The sequence below is a fragment of the Trachypithecus francoisi genome, unplaced genomic scaffold, assembly GCF_009764315.1.
Source record: "Trachypithecus francoisi isolate TF-2019V2 unplaced genomic scaffold, Tfra_2.0 Lachesis_group5, whole genome shotgun sequence".
Lineage (NCBI taxonomy): Eukaryota > Metazoa > Chordata > Mammalia > Primates > Cercopithecidae > Trachypithecus > Trachypithecus francoisi.
The window spans coordinates 100,789,182-100,806,032 of record NW_022681470.1 but is presented as its reverse complement, the minus strand read 5'-3'; the positions used below and the strand labels follow the sequence as shown (position 1 = coordinate 100,806,032).

Below are 16,851 nucleotides of genomic sequence, written 5' to 3'. Positions count from 1 at the left end.
TGGCTCACCACAACCTCCACCTCCCGAGTTGAAGCGATTCTCCTGCCTCAGCCTCCCAGTAGCTGGGATTACAGGTATGCACCACCATGCCTGGCTAATTTTGTATTTTTAATAGAAACAGGGTTTCTCCATGTTGGTCAGGCTGGTCTCAAACTCCCAACCTCAGGTGATCTGCCCACGTTGGCCTCCCAAAGTGCTGAGATTACAGGCATGAGCCACCACACTGGGCCAAAATGCACAATTCTGAAATGGTTCCTTTGTCTTGTTAGCTTAGAGCGTATATGTTTAAGATTTAAAATATTTTTTTTTTCGTGGTCTCTTTTCTTAAGCTCTTTAACACTCAGGTTTGAAAGTGTAATTTTTGAAGGATCTCCCTGGTTTAGTGGTTTGGAGATTAAATATTAGCCCTGAATTTCCTTTTGAAATATTAAAATTTCGGCCAGGCACAGTGGCTCACACTTGTAATCCCAGTACTTTGGGAGCCCAAGGCCAGTGGATCATGAGATCAGGAGTTCAAGACCAGCCTGGCCAAGATGGTGAAACCCCATCTCTAGTAAAATTACAAAAATTAGCCAGGCGTGGTGGCAGGCATCTGTAATCCCAGCTACTCGGGAGACTGAGGCAGAGAAATGCTTGAATCTGGAAGCCAGAGATTGCAGTGAGCCGAGATTGTACCACTGCACTTCAGCATGGGCGACAGAGTGAGACTCCATTTCAAAAAAAAAATTAAAATTTCAGATGTCTGGGCAGGATCGGGGAGTGGTGGAGGGATGGGGGTAGAAATAATTCTTAACTTTTTGTTATTTAGCTAAAGGAAACATTTTCCCAAGATTTGTTTGGTTGATGAGAATATGTATTTTGGGAGCTCTCTAAAGTAACAGATGATTTAATGATTACTGACTTTATTATTAGAAAGATAAACATGGCAAACTAAGAAAGAAGACTGATGGTCTCTATGAGATCTTTAGAAAAAAGGATGATAGGAATAGTTTATCCTTGAGCTTACTGTAAATAATCCAGGTTTACCATAGGACGGATTCTCATTTAATGATTCTACACATGTATCCTTTTTAAGCCAAAAAATAAGTATTGAACTATAATATCAAGCTTACGTCCTACACATTCACAACTTTTACAATTTTCCATATCCCATTCAATTCATGTATAATACTTCTATAGCAATTTTTATAATAGCATCCTCTACTGCTCTTTCAGTTTATATACCTTGAAAATTTTAAGGCCTCTATATCTAATAACCATGTGACAATTTTAGATCTCTTTAAAAAGGTAATATGTTTAATTCAGGAATTGCGGAAAGCCTTGCAGCAGCTACAAGAAGAATTGCAGAATAAGAGCCAACAGCTTCGTGCCCGGGAGGCTGAAAAATACAATGAGATTCGAACCCAGGAACAAAATATCCAGCACCTAAACCATAGTCTGAGTCACAAGGAGCAGTTGCTTCAGGTGAGTTTACATGATTTCAATGAAAACTGGGCTCATAGAACTCTGAAATTTGTTTATATAAATTTAAGATATTATTCCACCTGTGTTGAGTCCCTGCTATATGGAAAACATTGAGAGGTGGGAATCAAGAAGATTCAAAATAAATAGAAAATATAATTTGTGAATTACGATGCTTACTAACAAGTGTAAGAAACAGTACATAGAGCCCTGATTTAAATAGTTTTTTTATGAAGTCTTTTATAAAGACTTAATATTCAGAAAATAGTCATTAAGCACCTCTGTGAGTCACACACTTTTCTGGGTGTTGGGAAGACAAAAGATTTGGCTACTGCTCTCAGTTTAATAGACAAAGACAAAAAACTGTACAGAAACTTCCACAGAGTCATTTTGATGATAGAATGAAAGTTTGAGGGGAAAAGGGAGCATTAAGAAAATACTGATCTGTTCTGCCACCTACTCTAAGCTTCAGTCACATTGAATCCACTATATTTCACTGAATGTACAATTTTTTTCATTGTATGCGTAGTGTGCGTATTTTTTGTCTCTAGCATACAGTCCTCTCCCTTCTTCACTTAGGAAATCCTAGTCCTTTAATTAAGACTCTCCACAAATGTTACCTCCTCTGTGAGGTCTTTACTGACACCTGCAGGCAGAGTTAGGCAGTGCATTCTGTGTTCCCCTGGTAGCTAGCATAGGATGCAGAACAGTTAATTCTATGTGTTGTGTCTGTTATACTTTGCAGAATAGTTTACAATTTATATGTCTGTTATCTCTGCTAAACTTGTTACTTTTGAGGAGAGTGATCACATCTTGTTTTTTTTTTAATCCTGAATAACAAATTACTTGGCAATTTAGTTAATATTGGATAAAAGAATAAATGACGGTTTTTTTGGTCTCAGGAATTTCGGGAGCTCCTACAATATCGAGATAACTCAGACAAAACCCTTGAGGCAAATGAAATGTTGCTTGAGAAACTTCGCCAGCGCATACATGATAAAGCTGTTGCTCTGGAGGTGTGTATCATCATTTTGCCCACTATGCTATGGGTTATTCTATCTGCATAGGTATTATAGAAATTTGTGTTTACTTAAATTTGCTGCTGTGGGATTTGGTTTTTTAGTCTGCCATCTTGTGGAATAAGAGTGATCAGGATAGTAAATCTTACAGAGCTTTAGGAGTCTTCCTTTTCTTGCAGCGGGCTATAGATGAAAAATTCTCTGCTCTAGAAGAGAAAGAAAAAGAACTGCGCCAGCTTCGTCTTGCTGTGAGAGAGCGAGATCATGACTTAGAGAGACTGCGAGGTGTCCTCTCCTCTAATGAAACTACTATGCAAGTGAGAGCAAAACCTATCTCTGACTTGGTGTTCCTCTCCCACTTGTATTCTAAGCCCGAAGCATGACCCCCTTCCATCATTTTCTGAAAACCAGGGATTTTGCTCTATAAGGGGGGAGAAAACCAAAAATAGCAGTCACTAGTTCCATCATTGTCGATTAGGAAGTGAGAGATTTTAGCACTTCTACTTTATTTTGTAATATGAACTTTGTGAGGAGAGCCAGTGAATATTGATTTCTGTTTACATAGTTCTGATTTATTTCCAGTTCTTGTTCATACATAAATACACATGCACACACACTGTCCTCTCTCTCTCTCTCTTACTTTTACTGAAGCATTACCAGGGTGCAACTATTAAATTGTGTCTTCTACCTTAATATTATCTACATGTCCATGAATTGCCATAATTAGAACACTTGTTTATCAATATTTACTGTGGGCTTTTTTGCATATTTATTTTAGAGCTTAGGTATCTATCTGCCACTTTTTTGAGAAATCCTTTATAGTGTAGTGCACTTCCTCCAAAATGCTTCCTTTTATCATATATTCTATATTTAATCTCTCCACAAACTAGATAAAAGTTTCTAAAAACCAAAAAAAAAAAAAAAAAGATTAGCTTGGCATTGTTAGATCAATGCTCTCATCTTGCAAATAAAAATAAATTGATGGGAGATTATTTAAAAGTGGATGTAATTTGTTGTTTGTCCTGAGGAGTATGGGGTAATCGTAATCGTTTTGACTGATGATTGCTCTCTTTATGGCTGTAGAGTATGGAGAGTCTCCTGAGGGCCAAAGGCCTGGAAGTGGAACAGTTATCTACTGCCTGTCAAAACCTCCGGTGGCTGAAAGAAGAAATTGAAACCAAATTTAGCCATTGGCAGAAGGAACAAGAGAGTATCATTCAGCAGTTACAGACATCTCTGCATGATAGGAACAAAGAAGTGGAGGCAAGACTTCAGTTAACTTAAAGGCAGTTGGTTCAGTGATTATGTAATCTCAGCCTTGGATTAGGACTCTTCAGATCGGGAGGCCTGTGACCCAAGTCTTTAATTTCATTCTGTGCCTGGGCAGGTCATTGACTTTCACTGGGATTTTTTTTTTTCTGTATCTAGAAACTTAAGTTGGCAATTAACTTTCTCAAAGAAGTTATGTGAGAATGAATGAGACCTAAACATTGCCTCTTCCATCTGGCAGCTATTAACCTTTATTAGTTACGGTGTTCATGCTGGAGCAGGTGCTCTTTTCAGATCTCAATGGATATTCACTCGCTGAATCCTCACAAGGCCATGAGGCACATTCTATTATCCCTGTTTTGTAGAGGAGGAAACAGACTTCTGAAGCTAAGTAACTTGTCCAAGCTAACATAGCTAATAAGTAGCAGATCCAGTATCAACCTAGGCAGTATGGCTCCTCCGTTTCCTCCACCATGTGCCGGCAGTTAGTACAGAAATAGGAACCATCACTATGATAGCAAATACAGCATTTAGTATTCCTTTCAACAATTCGTTTTACACTTCCCCCTATAAAGTTACACCGGGGGGAAACAAATAAATGAACTGAGTGTCCATTTATCCTCATCTAACATTAATTGTTACATGCCCTGAACAAATAGGAAAAAGACTTATTTCAGAAAACAGTATTATGTAAGTGGCCACTAGAGATAGTTTTCTGTATTGTTTGTATTCATTCCTGGGACATGTATTTAGAGACTTCTGTGTTGCAGGCCTGTGCTAGATCTGGTAAAACAAAAATAAGTAAAACGTGATACTTACTCTCAAGAATCTCACACCTCTTTCTATGATAGATTCTTATAAGCCCTTTAATATTTAGTAGAGGCAGTTCTTTCCTCCAGAAACTTACAGTGTCTTTTCTGCATTAGGATCTTAGTGCAACATTGCTGTGCAAACTTGGACCAGGGCAGAGTGAGATAGCAGAGGAGCTCTGCCAGCGTCTACAGCGAAAGGAAAGGATGCTGCAGGACCTTCTAAGTGATCGAAACAAACTAGTGGTGGAACATGAAATGGAGATTCAAGGCCTGCTTCAGTCTGTGAGCACCAGGGAGCAGGAAAGCCAAGTAAGGATTAATACACAGATCAGAAAAGTATCATGTAGTGCATTTATAGTCTGCAAACAGGAAGCATTTGCAGACTATAGATGTGCGTATATTTATATATTTTATAGTCAACTCCGTTAGTTTCTTTCCTTCTATTTGTTACCTAGACCACAGTTTCATTTATTTACTTACTTATTTAGAGGTGGGGGTCTCGCTGTGTTATGCAGGCTGGTCTCGAACTCCTGGGCTCAAGCAATCATCCTGTCTTGGCTTCCCAAACTGCTGGCATTGTAGGTGTGAGCTGCTGTACCTGGCCTGAGACCACAGTTTTACATTAATCATCAAAGTATGAAACATTTATTGAAAACCTTGCATTTGGAAGGGTGCCTAAACAATACATGTATCCATTAACTTCATTAAATACATTTTCTTTTCCTTAATAATCTGATCATTTTGAGAGAAAGGCATAGGGGTTGTGAGTGTTTTGATTTTGATTCTAAATTGTTAAGACTTGAGTGATATTTTGCATTTCCAGTCAAGGTATGGGAAAACTTACACTCAACATGTTTACTCTTAGTTTTTGTAAAATCTGAATTATCTTAAGAGGGAAAAAAGATTGTGTTTTTCAGAGGTCATGGTGAGAATAAATCTCATAATAGTGTGGAGTATATTAATTTCACAATATTTAAGAAGTAAATTCTTTTTTTTTTTTTTTTTTGAGATAACATCTCCCTCTGTCACCCAGCTGGAGTGCAGTGGCGCGCTCTCGGCTCACTGCAACCTCTGCCTCCTGGGTTCAAGCAATTCTCCTGCCTCAGCCTCCCAGGTAGCTGGGATTACAGGCATGCACCACCATGCCTGCTAAGTTTTGTATTTTTAGTAGAGATGGGGTTTCACCATGTTGGCCAGGCTGAAATGTTGGATCATTCCTGGCCTCAAGTGATCCACCCATCTCGGCCTCTCAAAGTGCTGGGATTACAGGCGTGAGCCACCATGCCCTGCCCATAAGTAAATTCTTAATTTTTCCTCATTTCTATGTGTTTTAAGGCTAAAGACTCTTAGTTGACTTGTGCTGTATTTCAGATACCAGTAGCTGAGAATCCCCCTGAACAGTTTTTAGAGGAAGATAGACTCTTTTTGGCCTATGTTATTTGACCCCATAATATTTTCTTATGTTTCCTTACATTGTGAAAGGATTATACAGCACTGTTCTAATTGTTAGGCCCACTGAAGAAAGTACACATCTTACTAGAAAGGTCTGCTGTGTGCTTCAGAAATTGTTTCTAAAGTAGACCTAACAACATTATTCTAAATTATCTAAGTCTTTGGCAAGAGGCTAGGATCTTTGAGTTTTCTTTTTAACCTCTTTGTGATTTGGAAGAATTAGTCTTTATTATACCTCAGAAAAAAAAAATTGTGCACTGCTGGTAATAGAATAATGGAGATGATGGAAATTACAGGAGATTTTTCAACTCAAGAAGATTAATGGTTGTATTCTTCTACATCTACTTCTCTAAATTTACATGCAAAAGAAATCACCTGAAGAGCTTTTTTTTTTTTTTATACTTTAAGTTCTAGGGTACATGTGCATAACGTGCAGGTTTGTTACATATGTATACTTGTGCCATGTTGGTGTGCTGCACCCATCAACTCGTCAGCACCCATCAACTCGTCATTTACATCAGGTATAACTCCCAATGCAATTCCTCCCTCCTCCCCCGTCCCCGTGATAGGCCCCGGTGTGTGATGTTTCCTTTCCCGAGTCCAAGTGATCTCATTGTAGCTTTTTAAAGACGTAGATTGTGAGCTCAACTCCAGAGAAAGAAATTAGGAGGTATAGATGGGACTTAAGAATTTGCATTTCTAACAAGTTTCCAGGTGATAATGATGCTGCAGGTTCATGGACTGCACTGGAGGAGCCCTGCTAAAAACTTTTAAATACTACCAGAAAAAGAGCGCCAAGGCAGATAGAGCACAGTATATGTCTTGTATGTTATTTATTAGTTTTTTTTCCACAATTTTCACAGATATTTTTATTAAGGTACTTTAATAATATACTGATACTTCTAAAATGGTTATATTCAAATCTCCAAAGAGCCCACATTTTACTTACTGAAAAATGGAAGTTTTTTTTTTCATATTTCCCTTAGAAATTGTGACAAGAGCTCAGCTTCTTCCTTCAAACAGTAGTACTTTTCCTCAGAGACAGTTGGTGTTATGATTCATCATCTTATACCCTCAGTAATTTTAATATCAATTTATGATTTCCAGATTTTCTGTTTAAATGTACACTTTCTGTGCATTAATAGTTAAAAATGTTCAGCCGGGCGCGGTGGCTCAAGCCTGTAATCCCAGCACTTTGGGAGGCTGAGACGGGCGGATCACGAGGTCAGGAGATCGAGACCATCCTGGCGAACACGGTGAAACCCCGTCTCTACTAAAAATACAAAAACTAGCCGGGCGAGGAGGCGGGCGCCTGTAGTCCCAGCTACTCGGGAGGCTGAGGCAGGAGAATGGCGTAAACCGGGAGGCAGAGCTTGCAGTGAGCTGAGATCCGGCCACTGCACTCCAGTCCGGGCGACAGAGCGAGACTCCGCCTCAAAAAAAAAAAAAAATGTTCTAGCTCTTTCCTTATTGTGTCATCATCTGTCTTAGAAAACTGGGATTTGAAATGAAACAAGCTGAGTTTGGTGATTTTGAGGTTGAGATTCTCCTAATCATGTGGTCTGATAAAATGTTTATGTGTGTAATTGATTCATTCAGTAAATATGTAGTGAGTGTCTGTTATGTGCCAGACACTGTACTGGGTGCTTGAGATTCAGCACCAAGTTGCCTTTAGGAAACTTCACATTCCATGTAGGGGAAGCAGAGAGAGAGAGAGAGAGAGAGAGAGATAGAGAGAGAGAGATTAGATAATGGTAAGTGCATTGAAAAAAAAAAAACAGGCACAGTAAAGAGTGTTGGAGATAGAGAAGAGATTGCTGGGTTTAAAAAAAAAATTCCCAGCTTTATTGAGGTATAATTGACAAATATTGTATATATTCAAAGTGTACAACATGATGTGTTGATATACGTATGCATTGTGAAATGATTGCCACAATCAAATTAACACAGCCATCACTACACATTTTATGCGTATATGGTGAAGACGCTTAAAGATGTACTCTCTTAGCAAATTTCAAGGAAATGATACAGTATTATTAACTAAAGTCACCATGCTATACATTGGATCCCCAAAACATATTCATCTTATACCTGAAAGCTTGTACCCTTTGGCCAGCAAGATTGCTGTTTGGATAGAGTATGCAGGGAAGACCAACCTGATAAGGTAACATTTGGCCAAGACCTGAAGGGAGCAAACCACACAAATGTTTGAGTGAAGAGCAATCTTCCCCTAAGAAGCAGCTATCCAAGAATAAAGACATTTGTTATACTAATTCAAACCAGAATCTTAACACCTTAGCCTGACAGTTCTAGCAGAACCTATTTCAGATTCTCTTATCTGTTACAGATGTGTTAAATTCAGTTTTTTCCCCAATATTCTGCCTATGAGACTTTATTTCCATTCACTTAACTATGTTTTTCCCTGTAAACTGAAAGCAAGGGAACTATTTCCTAAGGACCCACTGTTTTCTGTTGTTGTTTGTTTGTTTTTCACAAATGGTTGACTTTGAAGAAATAATATCAGAACAAAAATTTTGTTTTACTAGGGTATCTTTCTGATGTTATTTGTGATTTCCTCTTACTAGGCTGCTGCAGAGAAGATAGTGCAAACCTTAATGGAAAGAAATTCATAATTACAGGCCCTGTGCCAATACTTAGGAGGGAGAGACTCCCTGACATCCCAAGCACCCATCTCTAACCAACAAGCTGGAGTTACCTCCATTGGCCCCTCTCTTGGAGAACAGACTGATCAAGTAAGAACTATAGACTTATATAATTCATGTTGATTCCATTTCCTTTTTACATTTGAGGTACAAGTTTGATAATTTTAATACCAAATTCTGAGAATATTCTCAGTACTGTCATTGTGATCATGGTTCCTGCATCCTCCTAAGTCCCCCAGCTTTTCCAATTTTTTAGGGTTCAATGCAGATACCTTCCAGAGATGGTATCTCTTCATTGGCTGCCAAAGAGTATGCCAGCATACCCAGATCCACATTAGGTGAGTATCAAATTTCATTTCATTAAGGGACTTTGTTTTTCTCTTGTTTTTCCTTCTAGTAATAGGTTTGACCAAGACTCTTTTCTCTTCCTATCTTAATGGAACAAATAAGTTTGGAATTCCTCTGAAAGGCTGAAGAACTGTCCTTACCTTATGTTGAGTTGAGGTTATTGCTCTGGGTTCACAATTTGGCCCAGAGAAACTCTATCCTTATTCTCCTTTTCAGATAGCTTTGCAGGGATTCAGAAATGCAGGAGGTAGTGGTTCCATTCCTGCCCAGCAGGGCCATGAGCTGACACCTTTTCCTGGGTATCTTTCAAGTGTGGGGCCACTCAGTGTAAGTTGACATCACCTACATTAAACTGTTAGGAATGATAGGCAGTGTATATTGAGTTATTTGACAAGCCTAGTCCCATTCAGGGGATGGTTTAGAAAAGTCTTACAAGTTGTCATTCTCTAGTAGGAAAGCTTTACACTAATCAAAGAGTAAAAGAATGGTGGATTTGTTTTATTTATTCTTTATTTGCCTTTTTTAAAAACTATCCTTTTCCCTAAAGTTTTTTTATTTTGGAAATTTCAAACCTACAGAAAAATGGCAAAAATAGTACAGTGAATACTCAGACATTTTTGTTCAGACTTACCAGCTATTAACATTCTGCCACATTTGCCTTTTTTTGTTTTCTATTACACTCACATATGTAGTTGTAGTATATCTTCTGAACCACTGGAGAATTTCCTACAGAAATCATGACACTTTATTCCTGAATACTCCAGTAAGTATGGCCTAAGAACAAGGGCATTCTCCTACATAGCTACAATATAATTATCACACTCAGGAAATTTAACCTTGGTATAGGCTTAGTATCTAATATACAGTCCACATTCAGAATTCCTGATGTCCCAACAATGTTCTGTATGGCTACTTTGGTTTCCCCCAACCCAGGGGTTATGCATTGTGCTTAGTTGTCATGTCTCTTAGTCTCTGATCTAGAACAATTGTCTAGCTTTTTTTTTTTTCTTTAATGAGATTGGCATTTTTTTTTCTTGTTACTGGATGTATTTCTTTTCTTTTTTTGGTCACAGAATACTGTTTGCAGTAGAGGAAACTGGCATTGCAGTGTGGTGGTATAATGGCTTATTCACAGAAACCAGTACATGTTCATTCTTCAGCACAAAAAGCCCTAATGGCGCGTACCTATTAAAATTCAGGACATCTCCAATATTATCTCTCTCTGTTTTTCTTTGTCATCTTTTTTTTTTTTAATAAACATTTTCAAAGTTTGTTCAAAAGAAGGCCATATAGGTTCTTGGCTAGCGGAAGACAATTCAGAACAGCTGTTGCATACTTGGACTCACACCTTCTCCAGGCTGGCAGTTGATATCTTATTTCCTTTGCAACTCATTTTTATTAAATAAATAAATAAATAAATGTTCCAACTATCAGTTTTAGGAAATCTCTAAGGGAAACACAAGAGCAAGGTGCTGAGGTAAAAAAACACCTGAGGTAGCTTTTTCTGTGTGTTTTTCTCATTTAAAAAATCTGTAAATTTAAAGCTCTGGGCCAACAACCTTGGTAAATTTCAACTTTCCTCCACTTTTTTTTTTAAAGAAAGAAATCATTTTGCTGAATATTGATGGCTTATACACCAAAATGCAAAAAGACAAAATACATTCTTTCACTGTGGAATTTTTTCTTTGTTTGGTGGATCCATTGGTTTGATGGGTTCCTGTTTTCTTCTTCCAAAAGTCTAGAACAAGTACCATTGACTCTTGTTCTTTTGAGTAACCAAGTGTAAGTTGAGGCTGGTTTGTGTGTTTCGCTCTTGTTCCTTTCGTGTGATGTGATACTCAGAGCACTGCTTTGCTTGGGGGTGGGGTGGGGAGGTGAGGGAGTGCATTGAGTCCATTGAGATGGAGGGATGAGGGAATTCAAAAGAATGGAGATGAAGAAGGGCAGGGGAGGGAAGGGAGAGATAGGGAGAGATAGAGAGAGACTGAGAATTATATAGCAGTATGCAAAAATCCAGTTTAAAACCTGTGAAGCAAAGATAAATGCGTGTATGAGCTAGACAGGCATGAGAAGCGACAGTTTTCTCTTCAAAGAGACGGTATCCCTTCTGTTGACATACACAGGCGATCCAGTACTGCTGTGAGTGTCCTTCCGACAAGATTTCCCTCTGGGTGAATTTTGTGTGGGTGGCCTCAAAGCTCCCCTCTACAACATGAGACCTCCCAAAGAAAGACCTTATTCTTTAAAGTCTAGAAAAGCCTGTTTTCTCTTTAAAAAGAAAAAATAATAATTGATTAAAAATTCAAGTTATTTGATATATTATTTCTAAAATATATTACCACTGCAGGCACCCTGTGTAACCCACAGGCCACATATCTTAATATCTTCCCCTTCTAATATGTACACACATGTACAGAAACGATTTGCCACCAAAAAGGGTGTGCATTTTGCTTGGCTTTGAACACGTTCACCTATGTTAGTTCAACTAAAAGGGATAGCGTCGTGGGAGTTAAGAAGAGATCCGAGGGGATGGTGAAGTGGATGACTGAAGCCTGCAGAAACCCTGGGGGGTGGGAGGCGGGACCCGTGATTCTGGCAAACCTGACTGACCTTCCCCACCCCTCCTCGGCCCCTGAGATTCTCAGGGCCTCTGCAGAGTCCCTGGCCACCTCCACAGACTTCTCATTCCTCAGATGGTCTTTGGTTTGCTCCCGATCTGGCTGGTTGTGTTTGGTCTCATTCTGTCAGGTGTTGGAAGGGCTCCATTCATCTGTTGTTTTGCTGGTGCCTGTGGGAGTCTCACTTGCTGCGCTGTGAGGCGACTCCCTGAGGATATTTCTGCTCCTGCTGCTTCACCTGTTGTACAGTTTCCCTGATCTTGTGCTGTGCAGTCTGGCTAGCAAAGAAGTATCCAATAATTCTGACCATCACTTCTGCATTTTCATCTGGCTTTCCGTCATGAGGCATGATGACTTCTGCACTGGTTAAGTTCTGCAGTTCATTCACGGTCTTGTCACCTTTGCCAGTCACCCGGCTAGCTGTAGAAGAAGGCACTCTGACATAGGCTTCCAGCTTCACTTCTTCTTTGGGGTTAAAGTAGTTTTATTCTTTCAGTTTCCCAAAGATCTGTCCCTGGACCTAGAGCTGGGCTTCCGGTGGCCGGGTGATGATGACCATCCTTTCGCTGAGGTCTGGGCCTTCCGCAGGGGCGATCTTGATGAAGGCTCCGGCAAATCTCACCAGCTGTTTGATGTGTGCCCCCTTCTTCCCGATGATGGCGCCCACAGCCTGGGTTGGGATGAAGAGATTCACAATCTCCTCCTCTGGATAACAGTGATGATGCGAGAACGGGCCAAACTGGTGATGGGGGTACAGGCTGGAGAAGTATCCGGAGTGGGTATTAACAGTCAACATATCATTTTCAAAGGCCTCACGCAGCTTCTTCATAATCTCTATCTCAGCACTGGCACAGGCCTCAATTGTGCCCTTCACAGTGGTGGTTCTTTCCGGGTTGTATATGCTCAAATCCTACAAGATGAGGTTGCTATCTTGATCCCTGTTTCATGTTCAATTTTCTTCAAATTCCTGTCTTCTTTTCCAGTCAGTCTTCCAACCAAGCCATTGTGGGCAAAGATTTTCAGAGGAATCTCTTCAGCTAGTTTGGTCTCATCTGCCTCTTTCTGCATGATTTCAGGAATCATGGGACATGCTTCAGAAGTCCCCCCAGGATGGCATGGATGGTGACAGGCTTCTCTGCAGCTCCAGAGTTCTCTTTTCTATGGATGTCTACCTGGGACTGGGTCTGCTTGACCATGAAGGTCAAGCCCTCCTTTCCGATGATGGCACCAACAAACTGGGTGGGGACCAGGATCCGCAGTGGGAAATCAATCTGTCTGGCCTGAGAATCGTCCTCAGGGCTGGCCTTGCTCCCCGGGAAGAGTGTTCCCACACTGGGCTCGCTGAGGGGGCGACGGGAAGCTCACCTCTTCATCTGGGATGTTGGAAACCTTTAAGGAGTAGTTCTCACACTGATGCCCGCTTAGCTTCTCCATCACTATTTTTGCTGCTTCTCTTGTTGCATATGTGACGTTGACCATGGCAGTTTCTGTGTCTGTGTTGACTTGTTCCACATTCTCCACTGTTCCGTACTGAGCCAAAAGTCCATCAAACACCTCCCACTGCAGGCGAGGAGGGATGTTTCGAATCTGACTTTTCCTGCTCCTTAGCTTTTTAGAGACTGAGTAATCAACTTCCATGATTTTCCCATGCAATTTAACTTTACCCGAGAGGGTCTCGATGGCGCGGATGGCCCAGTTCTGGTCGGGGTAGTCCACACAGGCGTAGCCGGACTTGAGCAGGACCTGTCCCGCCAGGCAGCAGCCTGTCCCCAAAGAGCTGCCGGAGGTCGTCGGCGGTGACGGCTGGGCTCAGGTTCCCGATGTAAAGCTTGTTCATCATCCGTCTCGTCCCGTGGCCTCCTCGGCTGCCCTTGTCTCTCCTCCTCCTCCGCGCCCCTTCCCCGCCCTCCACCCCGCCAGCTACCCACCCCCACCCTCAGCCTGGCTCCCTCCACCACTGCAGGCCCGGCCTGCCCGGGGGCAGAGGTCAAGATTGGCATTTTTGAAGAATCCAGGCCAGCTAATATTCCTCAATTTAGCTGTGATTGTTTCCTCATGGTTAGATTAGAGTTAAACATTTTTGGCAGGAATACCATGTGGATGACATCTTCCCCTCCCTCCCTCCCTCCCTCCCTCCCTCCCTCCCTCCTTCCTTCCTTCTTTCCTTTCGTCCTGCCTGGCTGCCTGCCTGCCTGCCTGCCTGCCTCCTGGGTTCAAGCGATCTTCATGCCTCAGCCTCTCAAGTAGCTGGGACTACATGCTTGCGCCACCATGCCTAGCCAGTTTTTTTGTATTTTTTCTTAGAGACAGAGTTTTGCCATGCTGGCCAGGCTGGTCTGGAACTCCTAGCCTCAAGTGATCCACCTACCTCAGTCTCCTATAGTGCTGGGATTATAAGCGTGAGCCACGGCACCTGGCCTGGATAACATCTTTTTTAGTGCATCACATCAGTGCGTGATAATCAGTTTGTATCATCCTTGGTGATATTAAATTTAGTCATTTGGTTAAAGTTGTAGCTGTCAAATCTCTCCGTTGTCAAAAGTTTATTTCCGCCTTGGTATATAGTGATCTGCTGGCTGAATTTGAGATGTTGACAGTTCTGTTTTCCAACAATCATTCACTCAGTGGTTTTAGTATGATTTGAGCCTTGCCTGAACCACCTACATTGGTTTTAAACTACATTAGTAGTTTAAAAATAGTGATTTTCAGGGTTGGGCACGGTGGCTCATGCCTTTAATCCCAGCACTTTGGGAGGCCGAGGCAGGCAGATCACTTGAGTGCAGGACTTTTGAGACCAGCCTGGCCAACATGGTGAAACCCTGTCTCTACTAAAAATACAAAAATTAGTTGGGTTTGGTGGTGCATGCCTATAATCCTAGCTACACAGGAGGCTGAGGCAGGAGAGTCGCTTGAACCTGGAAAGCTGAGAGATTGCCCCACTGCACTCCAGCGTGAACGACAGAGCAAGACTCAGTCTCAAAAAAAAAAGAAAAAAAAATTATGATTTTCTATTGTAAAATTTTTTGTTTATTTGTGGGTATTATTTATAAAGAAGAGCTGTCCTTTCCCTATCTCTGTACCCCATTTGTTTTTATCAATGTGGAGTTTTAAAAATCATTATATTATTGATTTTGGTCGTTATTTCCTTTAATGCTCAAATTAACCCATATTTGGTCAGTGGGAGGCCCATCAAGCTATTTCTCTGACCCTTTGCCATATCCTCAACAGTGTTTTTTTTTTTTTTTTTTTTAGCATAGTTTCATAGTTTCTGGCACAGTAAGATGTTCTATGATTACCTTTTGCTTTACCTGCCTCAGTCCCAGAATCAACCATTATCCTAAAGAGCTCCCTGGTTCCTTTTGGTGGGTAATGGCATTCAGAAACTATGATCTGGGCACAAGATGTGTTCATTGCTACATGAATGCCTTTTGCTTCTAGGCCCTTTTAAGTGAACAGAGCTAGCAATGAATATTTTTAAGTATATGTGTGTGTATTTGTATACATATGAAGATTTGATACTGATTTCTGTAATTCCAATTTAACAATATAGGTTCTTTTTTCCCTCATTTCGTATTTGTATCTCCTTGAGAGCCCTCGTTACTTAGAGCATCAATATGTTTCAAAATATTTACACATTTGCAGAATACTATAATATGCAAAAGTAGTTTCAGAATTGCTACATAAATACCACCATCACAATAAATGTATTAAGTAATGTTTAAGATTTTTTTGTAATTCTTTTTATACTTAGGATATTTTGCACTGACAGTGTTCAGTTAGTGAGTTCAAAAATTATTTGGATTAATTTTTTAGTATCTTCTGGGTGGTTTTATTATCTATTTGCTATATATATTTATTTATTTATATTAGTATTCAATTTTAGACATTTTCTCTCCCATTAATTGTCAAGCTGGCTTATACATTAAACATTAAACATTTACACAGTTCAAAACTCCAGTATATAAAATGATATACTCAGATGTCCCATATTTCCCTATCCCTTCTCTCCTATTTCCACTCGTCTCCTGAAGGTAATCAGTTTCATTTCTGGGTTATTCTTCCTATATATCTTTTTGCAAAAATAAGCAAATGAATCATCTGTGTATATGTGATGTATATATGTACATTCTCATTTCCCCTTTTTCCTAATAGAAAATCTACTACCTTACATGTATTCTTAAACACATGGCTTGTTTTACTTAACATATTCTTAGAATCTCAAAATCACTCCATGTAAGTTCATAAAGATCATCCTTATTCTTTTTTTACAGCATTATATAGTGCTATCTGTGAATATACTATAGTTTATTCACTCTTTGTGGCATCTAGGATGATTGCAGTATTTTGCTATGATAACGCTACGATGAACAACCCGTGTGTGTGTTTTCTTTTTTCTTGTTATTGGAATGTGTCCTCTGTAAATTACTCAAAGGAGGCAGCAGATATCACATTATGTTAAAAGCAATTAAAACTAGCGCTGTATTTTCATCTTGGGAGACTTGGATACAGTTGCAGGGCTGGAAAAAGAACTGAGTAATGCCAAAGCGGAACTTGAACTCATGGCTAAAAAAGAAAGAGAAAGTCAAGTGAGTTTTCTAGTTAAGTCTTAATTTCAAAATCCCTGTTTTTTCTTTCAAAATAGTTTATATTTAAAAGCACATAATTCTCCAAGTATAATATCTGAGCCCAAATGCCAGGCATGACTTTTTTCTTTTTGAAGAAAAATATAAGTTATTTTATATATACATTATCTCAAAAAGATGCTCCTGTTTTTAGATTGGGACCATTAAAACTTATTAAGTGCTGGAAAAACGTAACCCTCTCTCCCAATTGCTAACTGGAATAAAATAATTGTAAAGGCCGAGTGCAGGGGCTCATGCCTGTAATCCCAGCACTTTGGGAGGCCGAGGTGGACTGATCACTTGAGGTCAGGAGTTTGAGACCAGCCTGGCCAGTATGATGAAACCCCGTCTCTACTAAAAATACAAAAATTAGCCAGGTGTAGTGGCAGGCACCTGTAATCCCAGCTACTTGGGAGCCTCAGGCAGGAGAATCGCTTGAGCTCGGGAGGTGGAGGTTACAGTGAACTGAGATTGTGCCATCACACTCCAGCCTGGGCAACAAGAGTAAAACTCCACCTCCAAGATAATAATAATAATAATTGTAAAGAACTAGTGAAAAAAGGAAGTGTCGTGTGATTGCTGCTTAG

The 16,851-nt window shown here is 40.1% G+C and overlaps 1 protein-coding gene and 1 pseudogene across 1 annotated transcript in view; one reads left to right on the top strand and one right to left on the bottom strand.

Annotated features, from left to right (window-relative positions):
• Positions 1-16,851, top strand: part of LOC117075524 (myomegalin-like) — a 39,343-nt gene that overhangs the window by 11,758 nt on the left and 10,734 nt on the right. Inside the window, 8 exon segments of the mRNA XM_033197984.1 lie at positions 1,306-1,464; positions 2,364-2,477; positions 2,660-2,797; positions 3,564-3,743; positions 4,676-4,870; positions 8,599-8,766; positions 8,933-9,014; positions 16,137-16,228. Coding sequence (XP_033053875.1) covers positions 1,306-1,464; positions 2,364-2,477; positions 2,660-2,797; positions 3,564-3,743; positions 4,676-4,870; positions 8,599-8,766; positions 8,933-9,014; positions 16,137-16,228 — 1,128 coding nt within the window.
• LOC117075468 lies at positions 11,339-13,482 on the bottom strand (annotated as a pseudogene).